Raw genomic sequence first — 18,776 nt, 5'->3', positions numbered from 1 at the left:
TCAAATAAAAGATGGGAACAAAAACTTTAAAAAGGCAAATAAATTTTTCAGGGGGAGGGTGGGTGGAAGGTTGTCAGTTCTTAATCGGCCGCTTTGGGAAAGCACCACAAAACTATTTTCTCTAATATATTTGCAATTGTTTCGTTTTGCGAATATGAAACTCTATGCGGTTGTGAATGCATACTGTATTGAATATTGGCTGCTGTGATAAATTACATTCTAGATTAATTTTCTCTACAAATTAAATAGAAAATTACCTTTCCATTAGTAGCGAAGCTACTCCAAACATAATTCCAAATGTCTGTCCGTCTGTACATGTAAGTTATTGAGAAACATATCTTTTTTTACGGCTGCTAATACGTATAGACTGACATTTTTTAGTTTCTTTGACGATTTGGTATTTGCTCTATATAATACTTTGTCTGTCAGCCCGTCTATTAATCTGCGAGGGGAGTTCCGCCGAAAAAGTTAAATTTTTCCAGCTGCTATTAAAGATAAATTATGGCTTTGAATTTGTATGACAAATAAGATTGAGCATCCGCTCTATGATTCCTGTCCGTCTGTTTGTTATAAAAGCACATTGTTTTATACTTATGAGCTTCGCTAATTCTGGATATTTGTCATCCTTGTTAGTTTATTATTCTAGACAAAAATAAACAAGGATAAAAATCAGCGATGTAGCACAGAGAGAGAGAGAGAGAGAGAGAGAGAGAGAGAGAGAGAGAGAGAGAGAGAGAGAGAGAGAGAGAGAGAGAGAGAGAGAGAGAGAGAGAGAGAGAGAGAGAGAGAGAGAGAGAGAGAGAGAGAGAGAGAGAGAGAGAGAGAGAGAGAGAGAGAGAGAGAGAGAGAGAGAGAGAGAGAGAGAGAGAGAGAGAGAGAGAGAGAGAGAGAGAGAGAGAGAGAGAGAGAGAGAGAGAGAGAGAGAGAGAGAGAGAGAGAGAGAGAGAGAGAGAGAGAGAGAGAGAGAGAGAGAGAGAGAGAGAGTGGACAAAAGGCGGTTTATTATACTAGTCCCCAATTTTAAATAGCTTGTTCTTAATCGTTGTCCTAACAACTTTCGGGACTTTTTGTGAATTTTGTTTGACTGGATCAATTAATTAAGTGTCCAAACGTTTCAACCATTAATTGCAATATACAGAAGGGGTAATTCTATGTATTATCATTTATTGGCCATTGACTTATCCCTTAAACCTAACGAGTTTACTTTCATTAGGCAGTATGTTTATCGTCCATTGTCATATAATCATGATTAAAATTGTCATTTGCAGTTGAGCTTTGGATTGTTTACATTAATTGTTCCGCGTTAGCGAAACTCCATAAATTACTACTTAAGTTAGGGCGAAGCCGCCAATATAATTATTAAATTAATAATAAAGTAGTAGGATGTTTGTCTGTCGCGTTAAGATCTCGTATTCAATGTTTGTCATTTTAAAACTTAATATATAGAATAACTTGAACCTTTACTATTTACAATTAAAAAGCATCATAAAATATATTTTTAAAGAAAATAAATCTTTGTTTTTGTTTAAATAACAATTTTTTTATAAAATTTTTCTGCAATGATTTATGTTTTGAAAAGAACACGAGCTTTAAAAAAATATTTGAGACTCCTAGCGTCAAAAGTTTTAACTACATATAATACAAATTCTGGATAAGAATCATAATTTGACCAAAAGAATCGCGGAAATGCAACTCAATAATTATTGTTTGTACATCTGTCTGTCCGTTAGAGTTGCTTACATAAATTAACTGTTTCTATTATTTTATATATTATTTTTTTACAATGTAAAACCAAAATACTATATCAATTAATATAACATTAACTGAATATTACTCAAGATTTTTTTTATATCGTATCAGGCTAATGTACTTGTTCCAACACAATAAATCAACTACGCGATTCGTATTGGGAATCTTCACTAAAATTTCAGAAAATCACGTTTCCCCCAAAATTTCTATGACAGGCATACAGACAGACATTTCTAATTTTAGTATAGCTGTTCTACTAAAACTTATGTCAACCAATGATATATTTGTAGAAAAGCTTTGCTCCAAAAAAACAATTACCTATTTCTTCCAGTTGTTGTCTGCGTCTAAATTTCTTTGACATTTTATCTTTAAAAATATATAAATTTAAATATTTGAAATTGTTATTGTTTAGTAAATTTGATCTAAGGAACAACTTAATATAGCTCCTAAGGTATTAGGAACTAGCGGCTGCGCCCCTAGCATCCAGGGGCACTATAATCCAAGAAGATGAATAGGGAAGCAAATAGCCTAAAAGCATACCAATACTAAACTCTAAAAATAAAATAGCCTGAAACCATCCCAAAACCTATCTGAATCTTAACTAGAGTGGAAAACCCAATCTGATGAGAATTTATCAAAATATTAAGCAACAGACAAAAAACCTTACTACTTTATATAATAGCATAAATATTTGGCTGAAAATTCAATAGTTTAATCATGTTACGGATATTATATTGTGTGTGATAGCTAAAAGGGATGCTTTTCTACCAGGGAGTAAGGGAGGGGACAATGGATCGAATATTCAATCTTTAGGAGTCTCAGACTTTGGGTACTGGCTTAAAGGGAATGTGCAAGAATTTAGCAGTTTCTGACTGAGTTTGGGTACTTGCGCAAGAAATGCCGCTACTCACTGTGTTAGTTTTGAATATATATAGTTTTGCAGACAGAGAGTAGTTTAAATATAAATACACGGCCCCCCTCCCATACTCTATTTCACTCCCTTCTCCCCCACCTCCTTTTTTAAAGTAGACACGAAAGGGAAATGGAGAAGGGAGGTGGAGAAATAAACAGGATAAAAAGGGGCAGGAAGGCATGTGGGTCATATTCTTGCCCAACCAGCTAGCAGTTACCCTACACGCCTGCCTGCCCCTTTTTTCCGTGTTCACATCACTTGCCCCAAAATCTCTTTTCTCTTTCCCTCTTTCCAGGGAGATTTTTCTAGTAATTAATTACAGAATGGTTATGTCAGTCTGTAATACTGGTCATCTAATTTTCAAATGATTGCTTTTTTTCTTGGAACTTTTTTCTTAGTTTATGGTTTTCTAGATTGAATTAACAATCACTTTACAATTTCCACCAAATTTTCTGGATTATTCTGGATTTCATGGCCTTTCTTCAAAAACTCTTAAATTGAATTAATTGCCCATTGTCCCCTTCCTTACTCCCTGTTAGAGTCGTATATCTGTCCTCATTAATTTAAGCATGCTACAATCGTCCAAACAATAAGGCAATTAATTACATAAAGTTTTTAAGCCGACCATAAAAGTTCGTATTAATCAGTATGCTCTACAGTATAATGTTCCCTTTCACCCTGGAATATATCAAATGGCCTACAAATTAGGTCAAATCCTCTTAATGGTGCCACGCCCACAAAGAATGTCACTTCCTTGTTTTATCTTTGTATGGCACATGCCATAACTATCACAAACAAGCCCCGCCCATTTTTGGCGCAAAACAAGATCTATCTGTAACTTTATTTTGGAGGGGTTGGGGGTGAGTCTTTCTCTACAAACCACATCATACCAAAGACGTTAAAAATAGTACAGCTACCAATTTAAGGTGCAGGGTAAATATTTTGGCCTTTAAGTAGGTACAATAACAATAATTCTGCATTCGTTTTCAATTTTAAACTTTTCATATTTACAATTTATCATATTCACTAATCTACTTAAATGAAAATAAAATTAAAATATAGAACTTTTTTTACCTAGGTTATATTTTACTATGTAATTTTACTTTTTCTAAAACACTTGTTTGGAACATTTAATCCTTCAGAGGACATTACGGATTTTTATTTTATGACATTTTTTCTTTTACACAAATGGATGAAGAATATATGTACTTGGGTATTATGACTGGGAAAAATTGTCGTTAATTTTGTATTCTATCATGGAGCTCGTTTAGCTAGTGGTCAGTTCGTTCATCCAGAAAAAGGGGAGGGGATGGGATAAACGTGGTGGAAGGGAGGAGTCGTTATTTTGGTCGCTGTAATTCACTTTATTAGAGAACATGAAAATCTGGTGTAATATATCGATCCATTTTTGCATAATACTTTTAGGTTACATATTGCTGTTTAAGCCTTAGATTTAAGTTTTCTTTTTTTTTCATTTTTAAGTGAGACTTTTCTACTATCAGGGTCCGTCCTTCCGTAACGGAGAGTTCGTTAATTAAGGCTTGTTATATTTTAATTCAAACTTGGCATGCTGATTCCTTATAGTCAGAATTAGACTTAAAACACCCATCACGCCTATAATCTATACTTGGAGCTTTTGTGTTCAAAATAAAATTAAGTTTAAAAAGTTTGTATTTCAGACGGTACTTTAAATACGTATATGCTATTATATATATAACATTATCTATTTCTATACATATTGTACATATAATAATATATCTATTCAGATATTTAAAATTTTTATTTAAAATTGTCTAGAATCTAGTACAGTTGACGATAAAATGTTCAAGTATCTATAAACTTTAAAGGCTTATTAGCTTATTCTGGAAGATCCAATGTTGCACAGGGAAAGCCTGGCTGAAGAAACAAGCGTAAACGGTGACCTTTTCGCGCATTTATGTGCGCTGCAAGATAACTTGCATTATTGAGTAATGTTTCCGATTATATGTAGGCATTCTTTTTGTTGGTTAAAATTTTGTGCAAGCATAAAACACTCGTTCTGCTGTTTAGCCGCTAGAAGCCGTGAAAGTTTATAGATTTTTTTAGAGATAATAGATTTCAGGAAACTTTTACCGTGAACTGCAAATGATCCATTGTCTAAACGCTAAGAGATCTTAAAGGATAAAACATTGAACGATAAAATTTCTGTAGATTTAAATTTTTAGTCAGGATAGGTTCTCGTCAGGGTTAGAGCTCCCCGCAGTGGCTAGCAATGAAAATTGAAAATAAAGAGAGGGGAGGGAGGGGGTTTTCTGGTTAATCTAATTAATTTGTAAGATGTCATTTTTTCAATTTTTTTCTCAAAACATATCACTTAAAAATAAAGCTTTGCATATGTTACTAAAACACCTATAAATTCCAAGCACTATTCTATTACTGGTAATACATATTATCTATCATAATGAAAATCTATTTTTTCGCGGATTTTAGAGCCTTTAAAGTGTCGTTTATCACAGTACAATTTTTGTCTCGCTTATATCATTGATGTAATATTAGATAACTTTAACTAAACGACTCCAGAACCCAACTTAAAAGAAATACATACGAGTTCTTCCAATGCAGTAACATAACAAAACTATAGTAGGATAACCAGGTATAAATTCTACTGTAATATTGCAATAATATAACTATAGAACCAATCATATAGTAATCTATTCAAAAGAGTTCTATATTTGTTAGTTTTTAAAAATATTTATCTTTTTACATTTGAGATCTAAACGATATTTTTTAGTATGATTTAAATTCATAATTTGATTCTATGTCTTAGTTATTAGACAATATTCATTTGTCAGTAAATCACAGAATATGTCATTTTTTTATTTAAAAAGATGTTGACAAAGAATGAAGTTTTTCTTTAAATCATCAGACGTATGGACATATTTATAATACTTATAGAGTAGCTTTGTGTTTGTTTTCGTGAAATCATTTATGTCTAGAAATTACTGCAATATTTGATTTTTTTTGGGAAAAATAACATGTTTTAGACTGTTTACGGGGTAAGGTATAAGATATTTTATGGAAAACTGATGGTTTTGAATGGTGAAGTCTCAGTCCTCACCCCACCCCTATCCTAATAAAATAAACTTTTAATCTACCAAAAGTAAAAATTAAAATATGAAAAAATATTTATTTTAAAACCCGACACCTAGGGTTTATTTACTGATGTCACCACCTGTTGATGCTTTTAACACGGACACGGTCAGGTTATAAGCTATTTTATAATATAAATTTATTTCCTATTCTTACCCGTGATTGTGCTACCCGACACATAGCGCCTTCGTACGTTGTCGAGTATGTGATAGGTTCGAATCTTGGCTCAACTGTTAGTTTTTAATACGTTAAAATGGTCCCTACTTCTGCTATGTCTGTTTCACAATAGTAATAGTTAAAGTATTGGGGAATGCCTTGGTATAAACTCATAACCATGAGCTGTTAGGACATCCAGGTAAAGGTCGTGCTATCAAAGGGATTTGATGCTTTTAGGACCTTTGGCCGCGTTTCAATGGCTTTGGTAAAGAGAACTTGCCATTGGTGTGTCCTGTCCGCTTGAGGTTCTCAAGATTTTGGTATCTTCAGTTCATACCCAATTAACACCTAAGTTACTACCGAAATTCATATCAAAATCAGTTTTTCCACAATTCTGAAGAATTTGAGGTTAAGAATTGAATGAACTATAATAAACATTTGTGTAGTATTTATTATTATGTATGTCAGTCTTTTACAGAGTGCTAATAAAGACGATAATGTTTAAAAGTAGCTGGATAATAAAATGATAGAGTTTTGAGGTAAACAGTAAAAGAAGTCAGACCGCGATGGACGACTTATAGATTATTGTGCCTCATAATGATTGGAATGTTATCAAAAAGTTTGAGTTGTCTATCTTAAATAGGAGCCGAGAAAATCACGTTACCCCTAAACGTTTCTGGCGGACGGACCAATGTATGGAAATGTCAAATTATAGAGTAGCTTCGTATTTTTAAGATAAAGTGCTCATAAACCTCAGACAATTTACTAAAATAACGGCGAAGCAGACAAACGGACAACTAAGTTAGTGAGCAAAATTCAGACATCTAAAACAGATAAGACTGTCCTAAGAAATTAGACAATTAATTGATTTCACACCCAATTATAATAAATAAATTCATACCTCATCTGTAGATTAAAATTAAACATTGTAAATTTTTACACTTATATCATGAAAGATAACAAGAATAAATGAAACGCACCCAAAGTTTTTAACGAAAACTTGTTTTTATAAAAGTTTAAAAGTAATATACAGATTATTAACTGCTTCGTGACTGCAGACTCCAAAACGTACGATATCCTATTTATTGCAGAGATCTAAAGATATTGGCCAATAAATTGATGTGCATCCCCAGTAATGATACACAAAATTACCCCTTCTGTAGACTTATACATTGAAACGTTTGGATACTAAACTAAATGAACCAATCAATCAAAATTCAAAAAAAGTCCCCAAGATTGTTAAGCTAAAGAATAAGAAAGCGTTATCATAAGACATTAAGGACTAGTGTGATAAACAGCCCAATGTCCCATCCCTCCATACATTTATTGAGTATCAACGCTGATAAAAATAAATATTGACCAGGTGGTCTAATTGGTTGAGGTTTATTTCAGGTCCCCGCCATACTACCTTAAACTATACTAAGTATTTTAAGCAGCTGCTTAATCTTAATAGATGTCCAGATGTCCGTCCGTATGTCAAAGAGTCTCCCCCTTATCCCATAATATGTAAATGCAGATTATCATCTACTCTAATTAAGTAAAAAAAACTTGTAGCGGGTTAAAATAACGATCTCATCCCAATTAATTTATCCCATCGCCTCCCATTCTATTGGATGAACGAACTGACCAATAAATGACAGGGAAAATAGCAATCTAAATTGACGACAATTTTCTCCATGTCACAATATTCCTGTATATTTTACATCCATTAATGTCATGTTATTTCATTGATATCCGTATATGATGACACTACTTTAAAATTTTTAAATTTGTAATTTGCCGCTAAAAATGAACCAATCATGTGTCATCTTTGTTAAATTGTATCTATTATTTTGAAAAAAGACACATGATTGGTTTAATTTTAGCGGCAAATAATAAATTAAAAAACTTAAAATTGTGTCTTGTTGTTTTATGGGGTTTTGTAGAGGAGACTTTTATGCAAGGTGTTGCTTCATATGTTGTTTCCTTTATAGGAGCGAAGTTACTCATATTCCATTTTGTCTGTGAGTCCGTCCGTTCATCCGTCAGTTCTGCTTTGGGGATATGGGATTCTTTCGGCTGCTATTGAAGATAACCTGCTGCTTTTTTGTGTCAAGATATTTTCGTATACAATTTACTCGGTCTGTCGGACATGATATTTATGCAGTGCACATGTTGATATAAATATAACAGTTTTTTTTAAATATCTATCTTATATCCTTTCATTTTTTATCTCTCCATTTCTAAGAACACTGAATATCTACTCTTTAAATCATTTCACAAGTTTGTTTATAAGTAATTGTTTTGTGCTTCGCCACTTATGGTTTTTATCCTTGTTTAATATCTACTCTATTTACATCCATCACTTATATTTAATTTTGGTGTTTTTACAAAGAAGCAGATTTTAAGAAGTAGCAAGGCAAATAAAGAAGGTGTCAGAAAGAAAAAAAGAAAACATAGGAAACTTTATCACGCTAGCCACTGAATCCATTTCGATCTCCATCTTAAAGGACAATTCTAATGGGAATGGATGGTTTAACACTATTTGATTATCAAATTTTCTTACCCGTATTGCCTTACTTGCAATGCAAATATTGCAACCTTCTGAAAATGGAAAGGGGTGACCTAAACTCCCCATCCCCACATCAGACGAATTATAAAGTTTAAGAGAGTGACACTTTGATACAAAATACAAAGCAAGGATGACAACATCCACAGAAGCAAAGCACTAAAATTAATATTGTACCTTGTTGCCCCTTTAATTATTATTTTATCCTAAAAAAGTTGCTTTAAATGGACGTACGGACTTTTTGGTAACGGTTATAAAGTTACTAACTCTTTAACCAAACTGTTAAAGAAATCATTAAAGTTAAAGTTTGCATTAATTCTAACATGTCTAGTTTATCAGAGTACTATCCGTTACAAACGTGCGGCCGGAAGGGCAAATTGACCCTAATTTTAGTAAAGCTTTGATTTAAAAAAATGGTTAAAATTGTTGTTTTGAGGCAATACTATTAGTAAAAATTTTATAAATCTACAGGGAGTAAGGGAGGGGACAATGAACAAGTAATTTAAATTAAGAGTTTTCAAAGAAAAGCAATGAAAACTAGATTTATCCAGAAAACTTGACTAAAATTGTTAAAGGGATCATGGTAATATAATTTAGAACCAAATTAGTTCTAAGAAAAAAAATCATTTACTTGAAAATTAAATTACCAGTACATCACAATGTGGTAAACATTCTTTAATTAATCACAAGAAAAATCACCCGTACAACTTTGTCAGCCCTTCTCATATATTTTTACCAGCTACCTAAATTCAAGCAGTTCTTAGATTGTTTAATACATATATATCACAGTAAAGTTTCTATACATGAAATGACATTTTCTTGGGGAAAAAATTTGTTAAAACCAGTCATCTAATAACAAATTTTTCTGTCTGCTATATTCAAAACTAACTCAGCTAGTTAACGAGGCATTGATGTGCTAGTACCCAAAGTCAGCCAGAACCTGCTAAATTCTTGCACATTCCCTTTAAGCCAGTACCCAAAGTCTGAGACTCTTAAAAATTGAATATTCGATCCATTGTCCCCTCTCTTACTCCCTGATAAATCTATCTATGAATGAAGTAGAGGGGGTGTTTGGAAAAGGAGGGGAGGAGGCGGAAATATTATAAGCAGATTAATATTGATTTAGAAATTAAATACAATTAATAGAATGCTTTTCTTTATCAGTTTGAAAAATGACACGACTTTGAATTTTCGAAGTTTTAAATTTGCCGCTAAATAAACCAATCACACGTCTTCTTGTCAAATCTATCCATCTGTCCTTATATTTAACGTTATGGAAAAAAGGCACTTTATAATTTTAAGATTTTGGGTGCTATCACACGAAGTTCCCTGTTAAGCACGGATTCCCTCTAATTCACTTTATTTGACAAAATCGACTGTAATTATGATTAATAAAAACTTATTAATAAATATTTTAAATATCTTAATTATAAAATTTCTATGCATATTATTTTAAACTCCTAATGACAGATGTATAGTTGCCAATATTATGTTTTAATATATCGTTTTCTTAACTTGATATTGCCGCGTTGCCTTTTAACGAAATTATCTTAACTGCTAAGTATTTTAATACGTGATTAAACACAAGTGTTTTTTTTATAATCATTACTCATATTTGTATATATTAAGTTAAATATTAAAAAATTATATCATCCTATGTGTTGTTGTAGTACATGGATGTGTGTGTGTGCATGTCAGTGTGGTTAATAAAATATCCGGATTCTAGGCGAGTTTTGTGTACGCGCAAAGTATATCCCACCAACCATTAAAAAATTTCTTAAAAAGTCATACTTGCTACTTTTAAGTAGAGAAACAAATCTATAACTCGCCTTGTTTTGTCTATGTCTTACTCTTTCCAACACTATAGGGGAAATGTAATCTTCTTAACCGCTTTTAAGATAAATTTAGATGTGCTGAAATGGAATGCCTATTTCTTCCCTAATTTCCAAAGTTGTACAGCAGATAACCCAATTGTTGCAAACGCTATTATTGCAATTATTTTCAGCTACTCCGGTTAAAGAGAAAAGCGATATAATGAACGAATTATACAGTATGACCCTCGAAAAAGTATTTTTAAGCATCTGCAGCCCTTATTTCTCAATGAATTATTAAAAAATGTATATGTCCTTGTTTTCTATAGATTTTCACATAAGTAGATATAAAAATTTTAATTTTACCTCCATTAACTCCGGAGATTTTTAGAGCTAAAGTTTTGAAAATGTAACTGAGAAAAAGAATTTTTTTTTGTTTCTCATAATTTTTGGATAGTTATATTATGTTTTTCTGGCAACTGAATAATAATACACAAAGAAAAACAAGTTAACTAATTATTTCTTTTTTATTCCACCAAAAAATATCAATTTTATATGGCAAAAAATACTACTGAATGAATTGATTATTTGCAAATTTTAGGTTATTTTTTATGAAAAGGATTAATTATGACAGTTGCTCCGCCCCCTTTTCTGACATCTCAATCATTTAATAGGGGGTTAATTAAGTTTTTTAGACTAAAAAATCATTATGTTCTAATTTTGTTTTCTTTATAACTTTTTTGTTATTAAAGTTAGGATTATGAAACAAAAATAATTTTCCTGCTATATTCATAAAGATTTATTTGGTTTTTTAATCTAAAACAAATTTGCCTAATAAGTAAGTTTTTCAAAATATCATCAAACTAAAAAGACTCAAAAAATATGTGTAAAAAAATGCTTTTTACTCAAAGCCTAAATTTTTTTTTTCATTTTTGTATAAAGTTTCTGCTAGTAACAAAAATAAAAGGACTTCTACCTTAATTTTGCTAAAAAAAGTCGTTTCATGTTAAAAGTTACTTTTTCCTCAGTCACTTGTTCAAAACTTTAGCTCTAAAAATTTCCGGTGTTAATGGAGGTAAAAAAAAAAAATTTATAACTACTTATGTGGAAATCTATAGAGAACAAGGACATATACATTTTTTAAATATTCATTGAGAAATAAGGGCTGCAGATGCTTAAAAATACTTTTTCGAGGGTCATACTGTACATTATACATTTAAAACTTAAATTTTTCAATTTTTGATTTTTATTTTGGAAGTTTAAAGCTTTTTTTAGATAGCAGTAAATATTGAGATAGGACGCGGAAGCTAGGTACACTTTCGGAAACTGAAATTCAGTACATCTAAATTTATTATCTTTAATGACAGTCGCTGTATGTTTGTTAATGTTCGTTTGTTTGTCTGATTTGTTAAGCTTCGCTTTTATGGATAATTTCATTCTTGTTAAGAAATAAATAACGAAATAATATCTTATTATATATTTCAACCTTGAAGCAAAGTTTAAATATCTTCTACATCAAATATTAAAATAAAACATTTAGAACAGCTTCGATATTTTGAGTTTGTGCATGGTTCTTCTCAATTTTAAACATCTCAGTAAATTTCTCCAAATAAGTTCTTAATTCCTCAGATATCTAAACAATTATTGATCTACTAGCGGCTTCGCCCCTAGCCTCTAGGGGATTTGCCCCAAGAGGTTTGATCAAACCAATTTTTCGTATTTTAGATTTAAAGGAAAATTTTAAAAAAATTGGGGGGGGGGGAGAAATTTTTCTTTGGGGGGTTGGGGGTGTCCCACCCCCCCAAGAAAATAGTTATAAACCTTCCCAGGACCTATGAGAAGCTACCCTGTAAAGGAGAGCCCGATCGGGTCAGAGGTTAGCGAGATCCTTCGCTACAAACAAACAGACAGACAGACAAACAAACAGACAGACATCGTTCTACTTTGTATTATAGATTGTTAGATAAACAGATCTATAGTATAGATGTATATACAGATCAATACCTCCCTCCGTTTTTCAAATAACTTTTTCGTCTGCTACCAAATTGTTTTCTGCTATTTGGCTGTGTTAATATTAATATAATACCATTGGTAAATTTTTAATGACCCAATTGAGAGTTGGCACAAGGACATTGTGATGGGTAGATACAGTTATTTAACATTGTCTCCCTGTATAATTTTTTACACTAATGTTAAATATAAACAAGGCTTTGGTTTAAAAAATGTATTAGGCATTTTATAAGATAGGCATTTTATGAGATAAGCATTTTTTGATATAGTCGTGTTTTGAGATGACCCATTACAGTAACACCCATCAGACAACTCTTTGATTGCACAACCTTTGTCTGAGAAGTCTTAACTGTGCATGGAAATTAGTTGCGCCTGTTTTGGGCCAAGGCATTCCCCCCTACACATGACATAGTAGCAGCAGGAACCGTCTTTACTTATGACGCGGGGTTATGATATCATGTTTAAATGATAATAAGCCATTTATCATAGCTTTTCAAAAGACTTAAGTAGGATAAAAAAATACCTGATTCGAGGAGTAATGATTTAGAACTGAACTCAATCCCTGAAAAAATTAAAGTTGTTTATTAATTTTGGAAAGGTTTCGTGATTTGTAAAGTTCTGAAAAACTAAATTCAGTAATAGTTATTTCTCGCATCGTATTATAAACGGCTTTCCGCGGATATAAAATGAACGTACAATTATAAGATTAAAACCAGATTTTTTAGACCCGAGGTGCCGAAGGCACGGGCTATGTACATTTTATATTCGTAGAAAGCTGGATATAATACGATGCTAGACATAGGTTTTTCGTATGGATGAGAACCAGTTCCTATCCACCGGATTCGAATGAATACGAGAAATTGGTATATCATTACTTATATGTTGCTTCAGATTTTTATGTAAAAATAAAGTAATACTTCCAGCTGACTAAAATAATGATCGTGGACATTATTGTTCTTTTTATAGTTCTATTTATATCAGATCTAATAAACAAATGATTTAGCATAAACTATTCGTAAATAATATTAATGATAATAAAATTATCTTATTTTTATTATTTTTCCTTATCCATAAAAGAAAATATTCATAGGGGATTACTTTCAGTGCACAAATAAATAACAATGAGAATTATATTCACAAGTAGCGCAGCAATAACATAATTGTACTTAAATAAAATTGTCTTTTGATTCTTTATTTAAAACTAGCAACTTCGCCCCTAACCTCTAGGGGCTTTGTCTTAAGAGGTAATTAAAAAAATGTAGTACATGTGGTGCAGAACCAAATAGTTGGTATCATCTGCATTATCAAAAAAAGATTGATGGGGAATTTTTTTTATTTTTGTTGGGAGGTTGGGGGTGTACCACCCCCCATAAAAAATAGCCTAACCACGACAGAACCAATAGGTATATTCCCTGAAGAGTAGAATCCAATCGGTTCAGTGGTTACCGAGATCTTAAGGGACGGACAGACGGACAGACATCAAGCTACTTTGTATTATAGATTTGATTGACTGATGTTTCACTACAACGATTTGGTAAAAAACGAGCAAATTTCAATTTCCTGTTTAATACAAAATAGATATTCGGGCTGGCAATTTCTGAGATCTTTTGCTTTATACAAATAACCCTACTACTTCTACTTTATATTATAGAAAAACAAACATAGAGAAGCTTTCATGGTAATTAGTGTACATAATTGACAGTTTTATTACCATATTATATTTTTGTACAACACAATGATACAAATATCATAAACAAGGAGGACCTTTTCCACAGTTTGTAGTATCACTAGGAAGGGAAAGAACACTGGACTATAAAATTGTAATCTCATCCCTTAAATGTTCCCAGCGAGTTACAGAAAAAAAGTCATTTAACAGAAGCAGCTTATAGTGTCTCTAAACAAGAATAGTTATATTGTACATTTCTATATTCGTAGAAAACTGGATATAATACGATGCTAGACATAGTTTTTTCGTATGGATGAGAACCGGTTCCTATCCACCGAATTCGAATGAATACGAGAAAACAAATTTTACAATGCTTGGCCGAATTATCACGATTGATATCATATTGGTAGGGTATATGACGTCAATTGGCATAGATCTGCCAAATCTTGTAACATTTGTAAATTGTCCCCTTTTTTGATGAGACAACATAAGCTGCTTTTATTTCACATAATGGACTATTTCACATAGTGGAAATGTGATATGATAAAAGTGTATCATGTTAGAAAGATTTTTAGAAAACCTAATTTTTTAAGTGAAAGATTTACCTGTATAAATGCCATACCGTCCATTTCTCCTGATTTTTTGCTGATCAAAAATCCTGTATTTACTGATAATTCTCTCCTTAAAAAAATGCATGATGAAAAAACACTAAAGCTACATGTAAGACTTTATTTAAAGAAATATTTTTGTAGGTTTCGTGATTTTCTAAGTTTAATTTGGAAGTCTGCCTTAATAGTAACTAATGGCTACGCCCCTATTGGCTTCTAAAGTGCACTTGAGGTACCTCCATTTCTATCTTAATGTCAATTTTTAGGGGTTGTTTTATCTATTTTCTCCTGGGTAGTTGGAATTCCCCCCCCCCCCCCAAAAAAAAATAACTTTACTATGTAGGAAAACCATATCGGTTATACGGTTAGCGAGACCTATCACAACTTACAGACAGACATTCTGTTACTTGTATATAAGGTTGATACAAGGATAAATTGTATAGTAGCTTCATCACTAAAATAGAATTAAGTACCTGGATGAAAAGTAAAGGATGACAACAATCAAAAGATTTTGAATAGCATGGGTTGGTAACTTTGGTTGGTTATACAAATCTTCAACTAAAACAGTAAATGTTTTACGGCCATAAATCTCGTATTTGAAGGTTTTTTATAATTCATGATTTTTAGCAAAAGATATTTTTTTTCCAACTTAAATAATATCATGTCATACAATCAGATGATTAAATTCAATGGGATAGAGTATAGAATTAGGTTTTATAAAAGGGGGGTGGGGGAGTTGCACTTCCCATCATTTCTTTAGGTGAACCCCTAAAGGCATGTGGCGAAGTCACTAGTATAGACATAAAGGACTATGTAAGACTTAGGAAATCCTAACTCCAAGGCAAGTCTAGGAACTTTATAGGATATAGCCCAAAAAACCATAGATCAGCTAAAAAAAATTGTACCACAACGCCAAGACATACAGAACACATGCATTGCATTGTAAGAAATAAAAGTATGATTGGGGAGATTGTAATGATTAGTCGAGTCCACTTGGGGTTAAAAATGTTTCAGAACAAATTACCTGGATTATCATAACCAATCCATGAACAATGCAAGCTTGTACTTGTTATAAGAGTGGTTACACTTTCAGCAGATAGTTCAACATTATCTAAAAATTTGGAATATTTTTGTTATGAAAATATTAATAGTTATTTATCGCATCGTATTATAGAGAGCTCTCCACGGTTATCAAAATAAAGACAGTTAAGATTAAAAACCCTCGGGGCTAACAAAACTGGTTTTGATTTTATGATTTTTATTTTATCATTCGCGGGAAATTGTCTGTAATACGATGCTATACATGATTTTTCAGTTTGGGTGTTTTAATCCAGCGGATGTTAATCGGTTTCCAAGCCATATTGAAAAAGATAAATATTGGAAGTCATTGGAGGATTTATTTTTGAAAACATAAAAATATTTTTAAAAAATATAGACCAGGTTCTGCTTCCTTAAACAGGGTATTAATAATGTCCTTGAAATAAAACTGTTTGGCCGTTTCAAAGATCCTAAGTAACAGATATACATCTTCCCATCTATTGTAGAATTCATACTACCTTTGCTATTAAATGCTGCCATTAGTGATGTTTGCAAATTTGTGATGAGTGATCTAAAGATAAAATCTTAATCATTATCATAAAAAGGACAATTATAGTAATTAATTTCTTAAATTAAGAAAACTTACTTTTAAAAATAAATAAATCATTTGATTTATAGTACCTTATTTTTAAAAAAAATTCGAAGAGTAAAATATATTTTTGGTTAAAATTTCCGATGTTTATCATTTATTAACATTGAATTTGACTACTTGAAACCTATATCTACAGTATGTGTTTGCTTATATAATAATAAAACTTAATCTAAAAACTTTTATTGGTTTAATAATAGCAGTAAAATTTAAATTGGCCCACCCTACCTGAGTGTTTTAGCTTGCAAAGCGGATGATCTAGAAAGAGAAAATGACACCATGGCTCTTAGTAGGATCAATTGTCCAATGCCAGCCAGCTTCTCTATTATACTGTTTATCTAAATAATGGAAGGATAATTAACTTTTTAAACAACAAGGATTATTACGTCCCATTGTTGCTTGTTTGAAAAATGAATTCAAACTTTCTCTATCTTGGGTAAAGGATTTCCATAAAACAACTAAACTGAGGTGAATTCTTAAAAACCTTTTTTGGCTCACTGCCTCACTAAAATAGTTAAACAAAATTATCCCCTCTAACTTTTTAGCGAGCCACACTGATTTTAGTAAGGCAAAGAATTTTTACTGAGGCAAAAGTAAGAATCAACCTCTGATTATTTTCGGCTTTTTATACATATGATGAAAAAAACTTATTTGTTTTTATTAGTCCTCCAAAAGAATGTTTTTTTCTTCCAGTTTTCAACCCAATTGTTGTTGATTTCAACATGGAATAAAAACAAAGAATAATTAAAAATTTACCTGCCCATTTTTGTTTACCGCTCCATAAATTGAATTCATTTGTTTGGTAACTTGAAGAGTAACGGAACCTGCAGCACCTTAAGCATGTTATTCATATTTGAATTAGAAAATAATTAAGATTTAGATTGTATAGTGTTCATTAATTAAGAATAAAATTAGCTGAAAAAATCACGAAACCTTTCACATGTATTTTTATGTTTTAATATTTATATTTTTGTAGCATGTCTGACAGACCAAGTAAATCAAATATCAAATGCTCACTGCTAGAAGAAATCTTCACAAAAAAATCAACTGCCAATATTTTCCCCAAAGCGTTACTGACTGAAAGACGGAAAGACAGACAAAGTTAATTTTAGAGCATCTTAACTACTAAAAATTCTAAGTTAAGAAACCTACCAAAACTTTGTTGAAATATCTCCATTTGTTTCTGCATCTCAATACTTTCCATCTAAAAGAAAACATTTGGATAGCTTTGTGAAGCTTCCTATTAGTCCGAATAATAAATCTAAACTAATTTAGCCCAAATTTTCTCCTTTCCCACATTTAAAAATAACCCATTCTACTGAATATTCTGTACCCTAACCCTGAGGGGAAACCCTTTATCAAATATGATCCTTATACTAAAGTAACAGGATGTCTGTTTGTCTGTGTGTTTGTTTGTCTGTGTGTTTGTACCGAAGGATCTCGCTAACCGCTGAACCGATCGGGTTCTCCTTAACAGGGTAGTTTCTCATAGGTCCCGGGAAGGTTTATAACTATTTTGGGGGAGGGTACCACCACCCTCCCAAGAGAAATCACAATAAATCGAATTTTTTTTCTCGAATAGAGACTCCTACGTAACATTACAAAGTATAGTAGCAATTTGATAGAGACTTCTTCGCAACATTGCAATGTATCGTATTATTTTTTCAAACACCAAACATTTAAAGTTCCACTAGAGGCCTCTAGGGGCGTAGCCGCTAGTCTAACCTAAAGTGATAAACAAACAAACCAAAATCATCTCTCAACACGGTAACATACATCAATTCACTTAAACTATTATAGGGGGGGGGGGTGATTCTTGCTCTACTAGGCAATTTGAGGGAGTATGCCCTAATTAATTACCTGTTTCTGTAAAAACTCCAATGTTTCCTCAATTCTTGCACTTATCATCAAACCTATTGACAATATTAGTTTCATCAAATCTTTGCCTCTTTACAGTGACCGTTCTTTCGTCTTTTGCAACGTTTAGAGATTTTTTTCTGATATAAAAGCTAAAATTTGTTAATTAGATGAAAAATGACAAAGAAATTTTAAATACACAAATATGACTACTTTGGCAGATAAACCTCCAATTACTGCAAAGAACGACTGGAAATTACTTTCTTAGAAAAATTTCAATCCTAAGAAAATGGTGGAAAAAGAGAAATTATTATACATATGTCTTTTTTTCAATAAGACATATAAAAAGATATTCTCTATTTTAGGCGAGCTGTCTTGTAATGGTTTTAGGCTATTTTTTTTTTTTAGACACTCGATGCTATGGGGAAGACCCTAGTAAATTTATAAAGACATGTTGGAGATTCAAGAGTTAGAGATATTCCATAAAAAAAAATTACCTGCAATTTTAGAAATTCCATGTATACCCACAATTCCAATGCCAGCGCTTAGCCCACTTATTAGTTTTTCATTTATCTTAATAATTATATAATTAAATGGTTGTTAAACATTTCAGAGTTTACCTTGTTTTGAAATAGATATAAT

The 18,776-nt window shown here is 31.8% G+C and overlaps 2 protein-coding genes across 5 annotated transcripts in view; both read right to left on the bottom strand.

Annotated features, from left to right (window-relative positions):
- The window catches only part of LOC145331028 (leucine-rich repeat-containing protein 40-like), a 99,144-nt gene that overhangs the window by 76,798 nt on the left and 3,570 nt on the right, over positions 1–18,776 (bottom strand). For 2 of the 4 annotated variants that reach the window (XM_080175627.1, XM_080175628.1), the window contains exon 2: positions 2,068–2,117. The exons of the other annotated variants lie outside the window; for them this stretch is intronic. In XM_080175627.1, the coding sequence (XP_080031753.1) occupies positions 2,068–2,110 (43 nt within the window). In that variant the 5' untranslated portion in view covers positions 2,111–2,117. The remainder of the gene's footprint in view (positions 1–2,067; positions 2,118–18,776) is intronic. 4 annotated transcript variants of the gene reach the window in all.
- The window catches only part of Strump (WASH complex subunit strump), a 34,951-nt gene continuing 27,943 nt past the window's right edge, over positions 11,769–18,776 (bottom strand). Inside the window, exons 38-48 of the mRNA XM_080175622.1 lie at positions 18,632–18,707; positions 18,138–18,190; positions 17,430–17,481; positions 17,034–17,110; positions 16,506–16,615; positions 16,147–16,199; positions 15,615–15,701; positions 15,064–15,148; positions 14,588–14,663; positions 12,840–12,878; positions 11,769–11,939 (exon numbers count right to left, since the gene is read on the bottom strand). Coding sequence (XP_080031748.1) covers positions 11,829–11,939; positions 12,840–12,878; positions 14,588–14,663; positions 15,064–15,148; positions 15,615–15,701; positions 16,147–16,199; positions 16,506–16,615; positions 17,034–17,110; positions 17,430–17,481; positions 18,138–18,190; positions 18,632–18,707 — 819 coding nt within the window. The 3' untranslated portion in view covers positions 11,769–11,828. The remainder of the gene's footprint in view (positions 11,940–12,839; positions 12,879–14,587; positions 14,664–15,063; positions 15,149–15,614; positions 15,702–16,146; positions 16,200–16,505; positions 16,616–17,033; positions 17,111–17,429; positions 17,482–18,137; positions 18,191–18,631; positions 18,708–18,776) is intronic.

Source organism: Acartia tonsa, chromosome 11, assembly GCF_053477335.1.
Source record: "Acartia tonsa isolate MP-2025a chromosome 11, ASM5347733v1, whole genome shotgun sequence".
In the NCBI taxonomy this organism is placed as follows: Eukaryota; Metazoa; Arthropoda; class Copepoda; order Calanoida; family Acartiidae; genus Acartia; species Acartia tonsa.
This window is presented reverse-complemented; position numbering and strand designations above follow the sequence as displayed.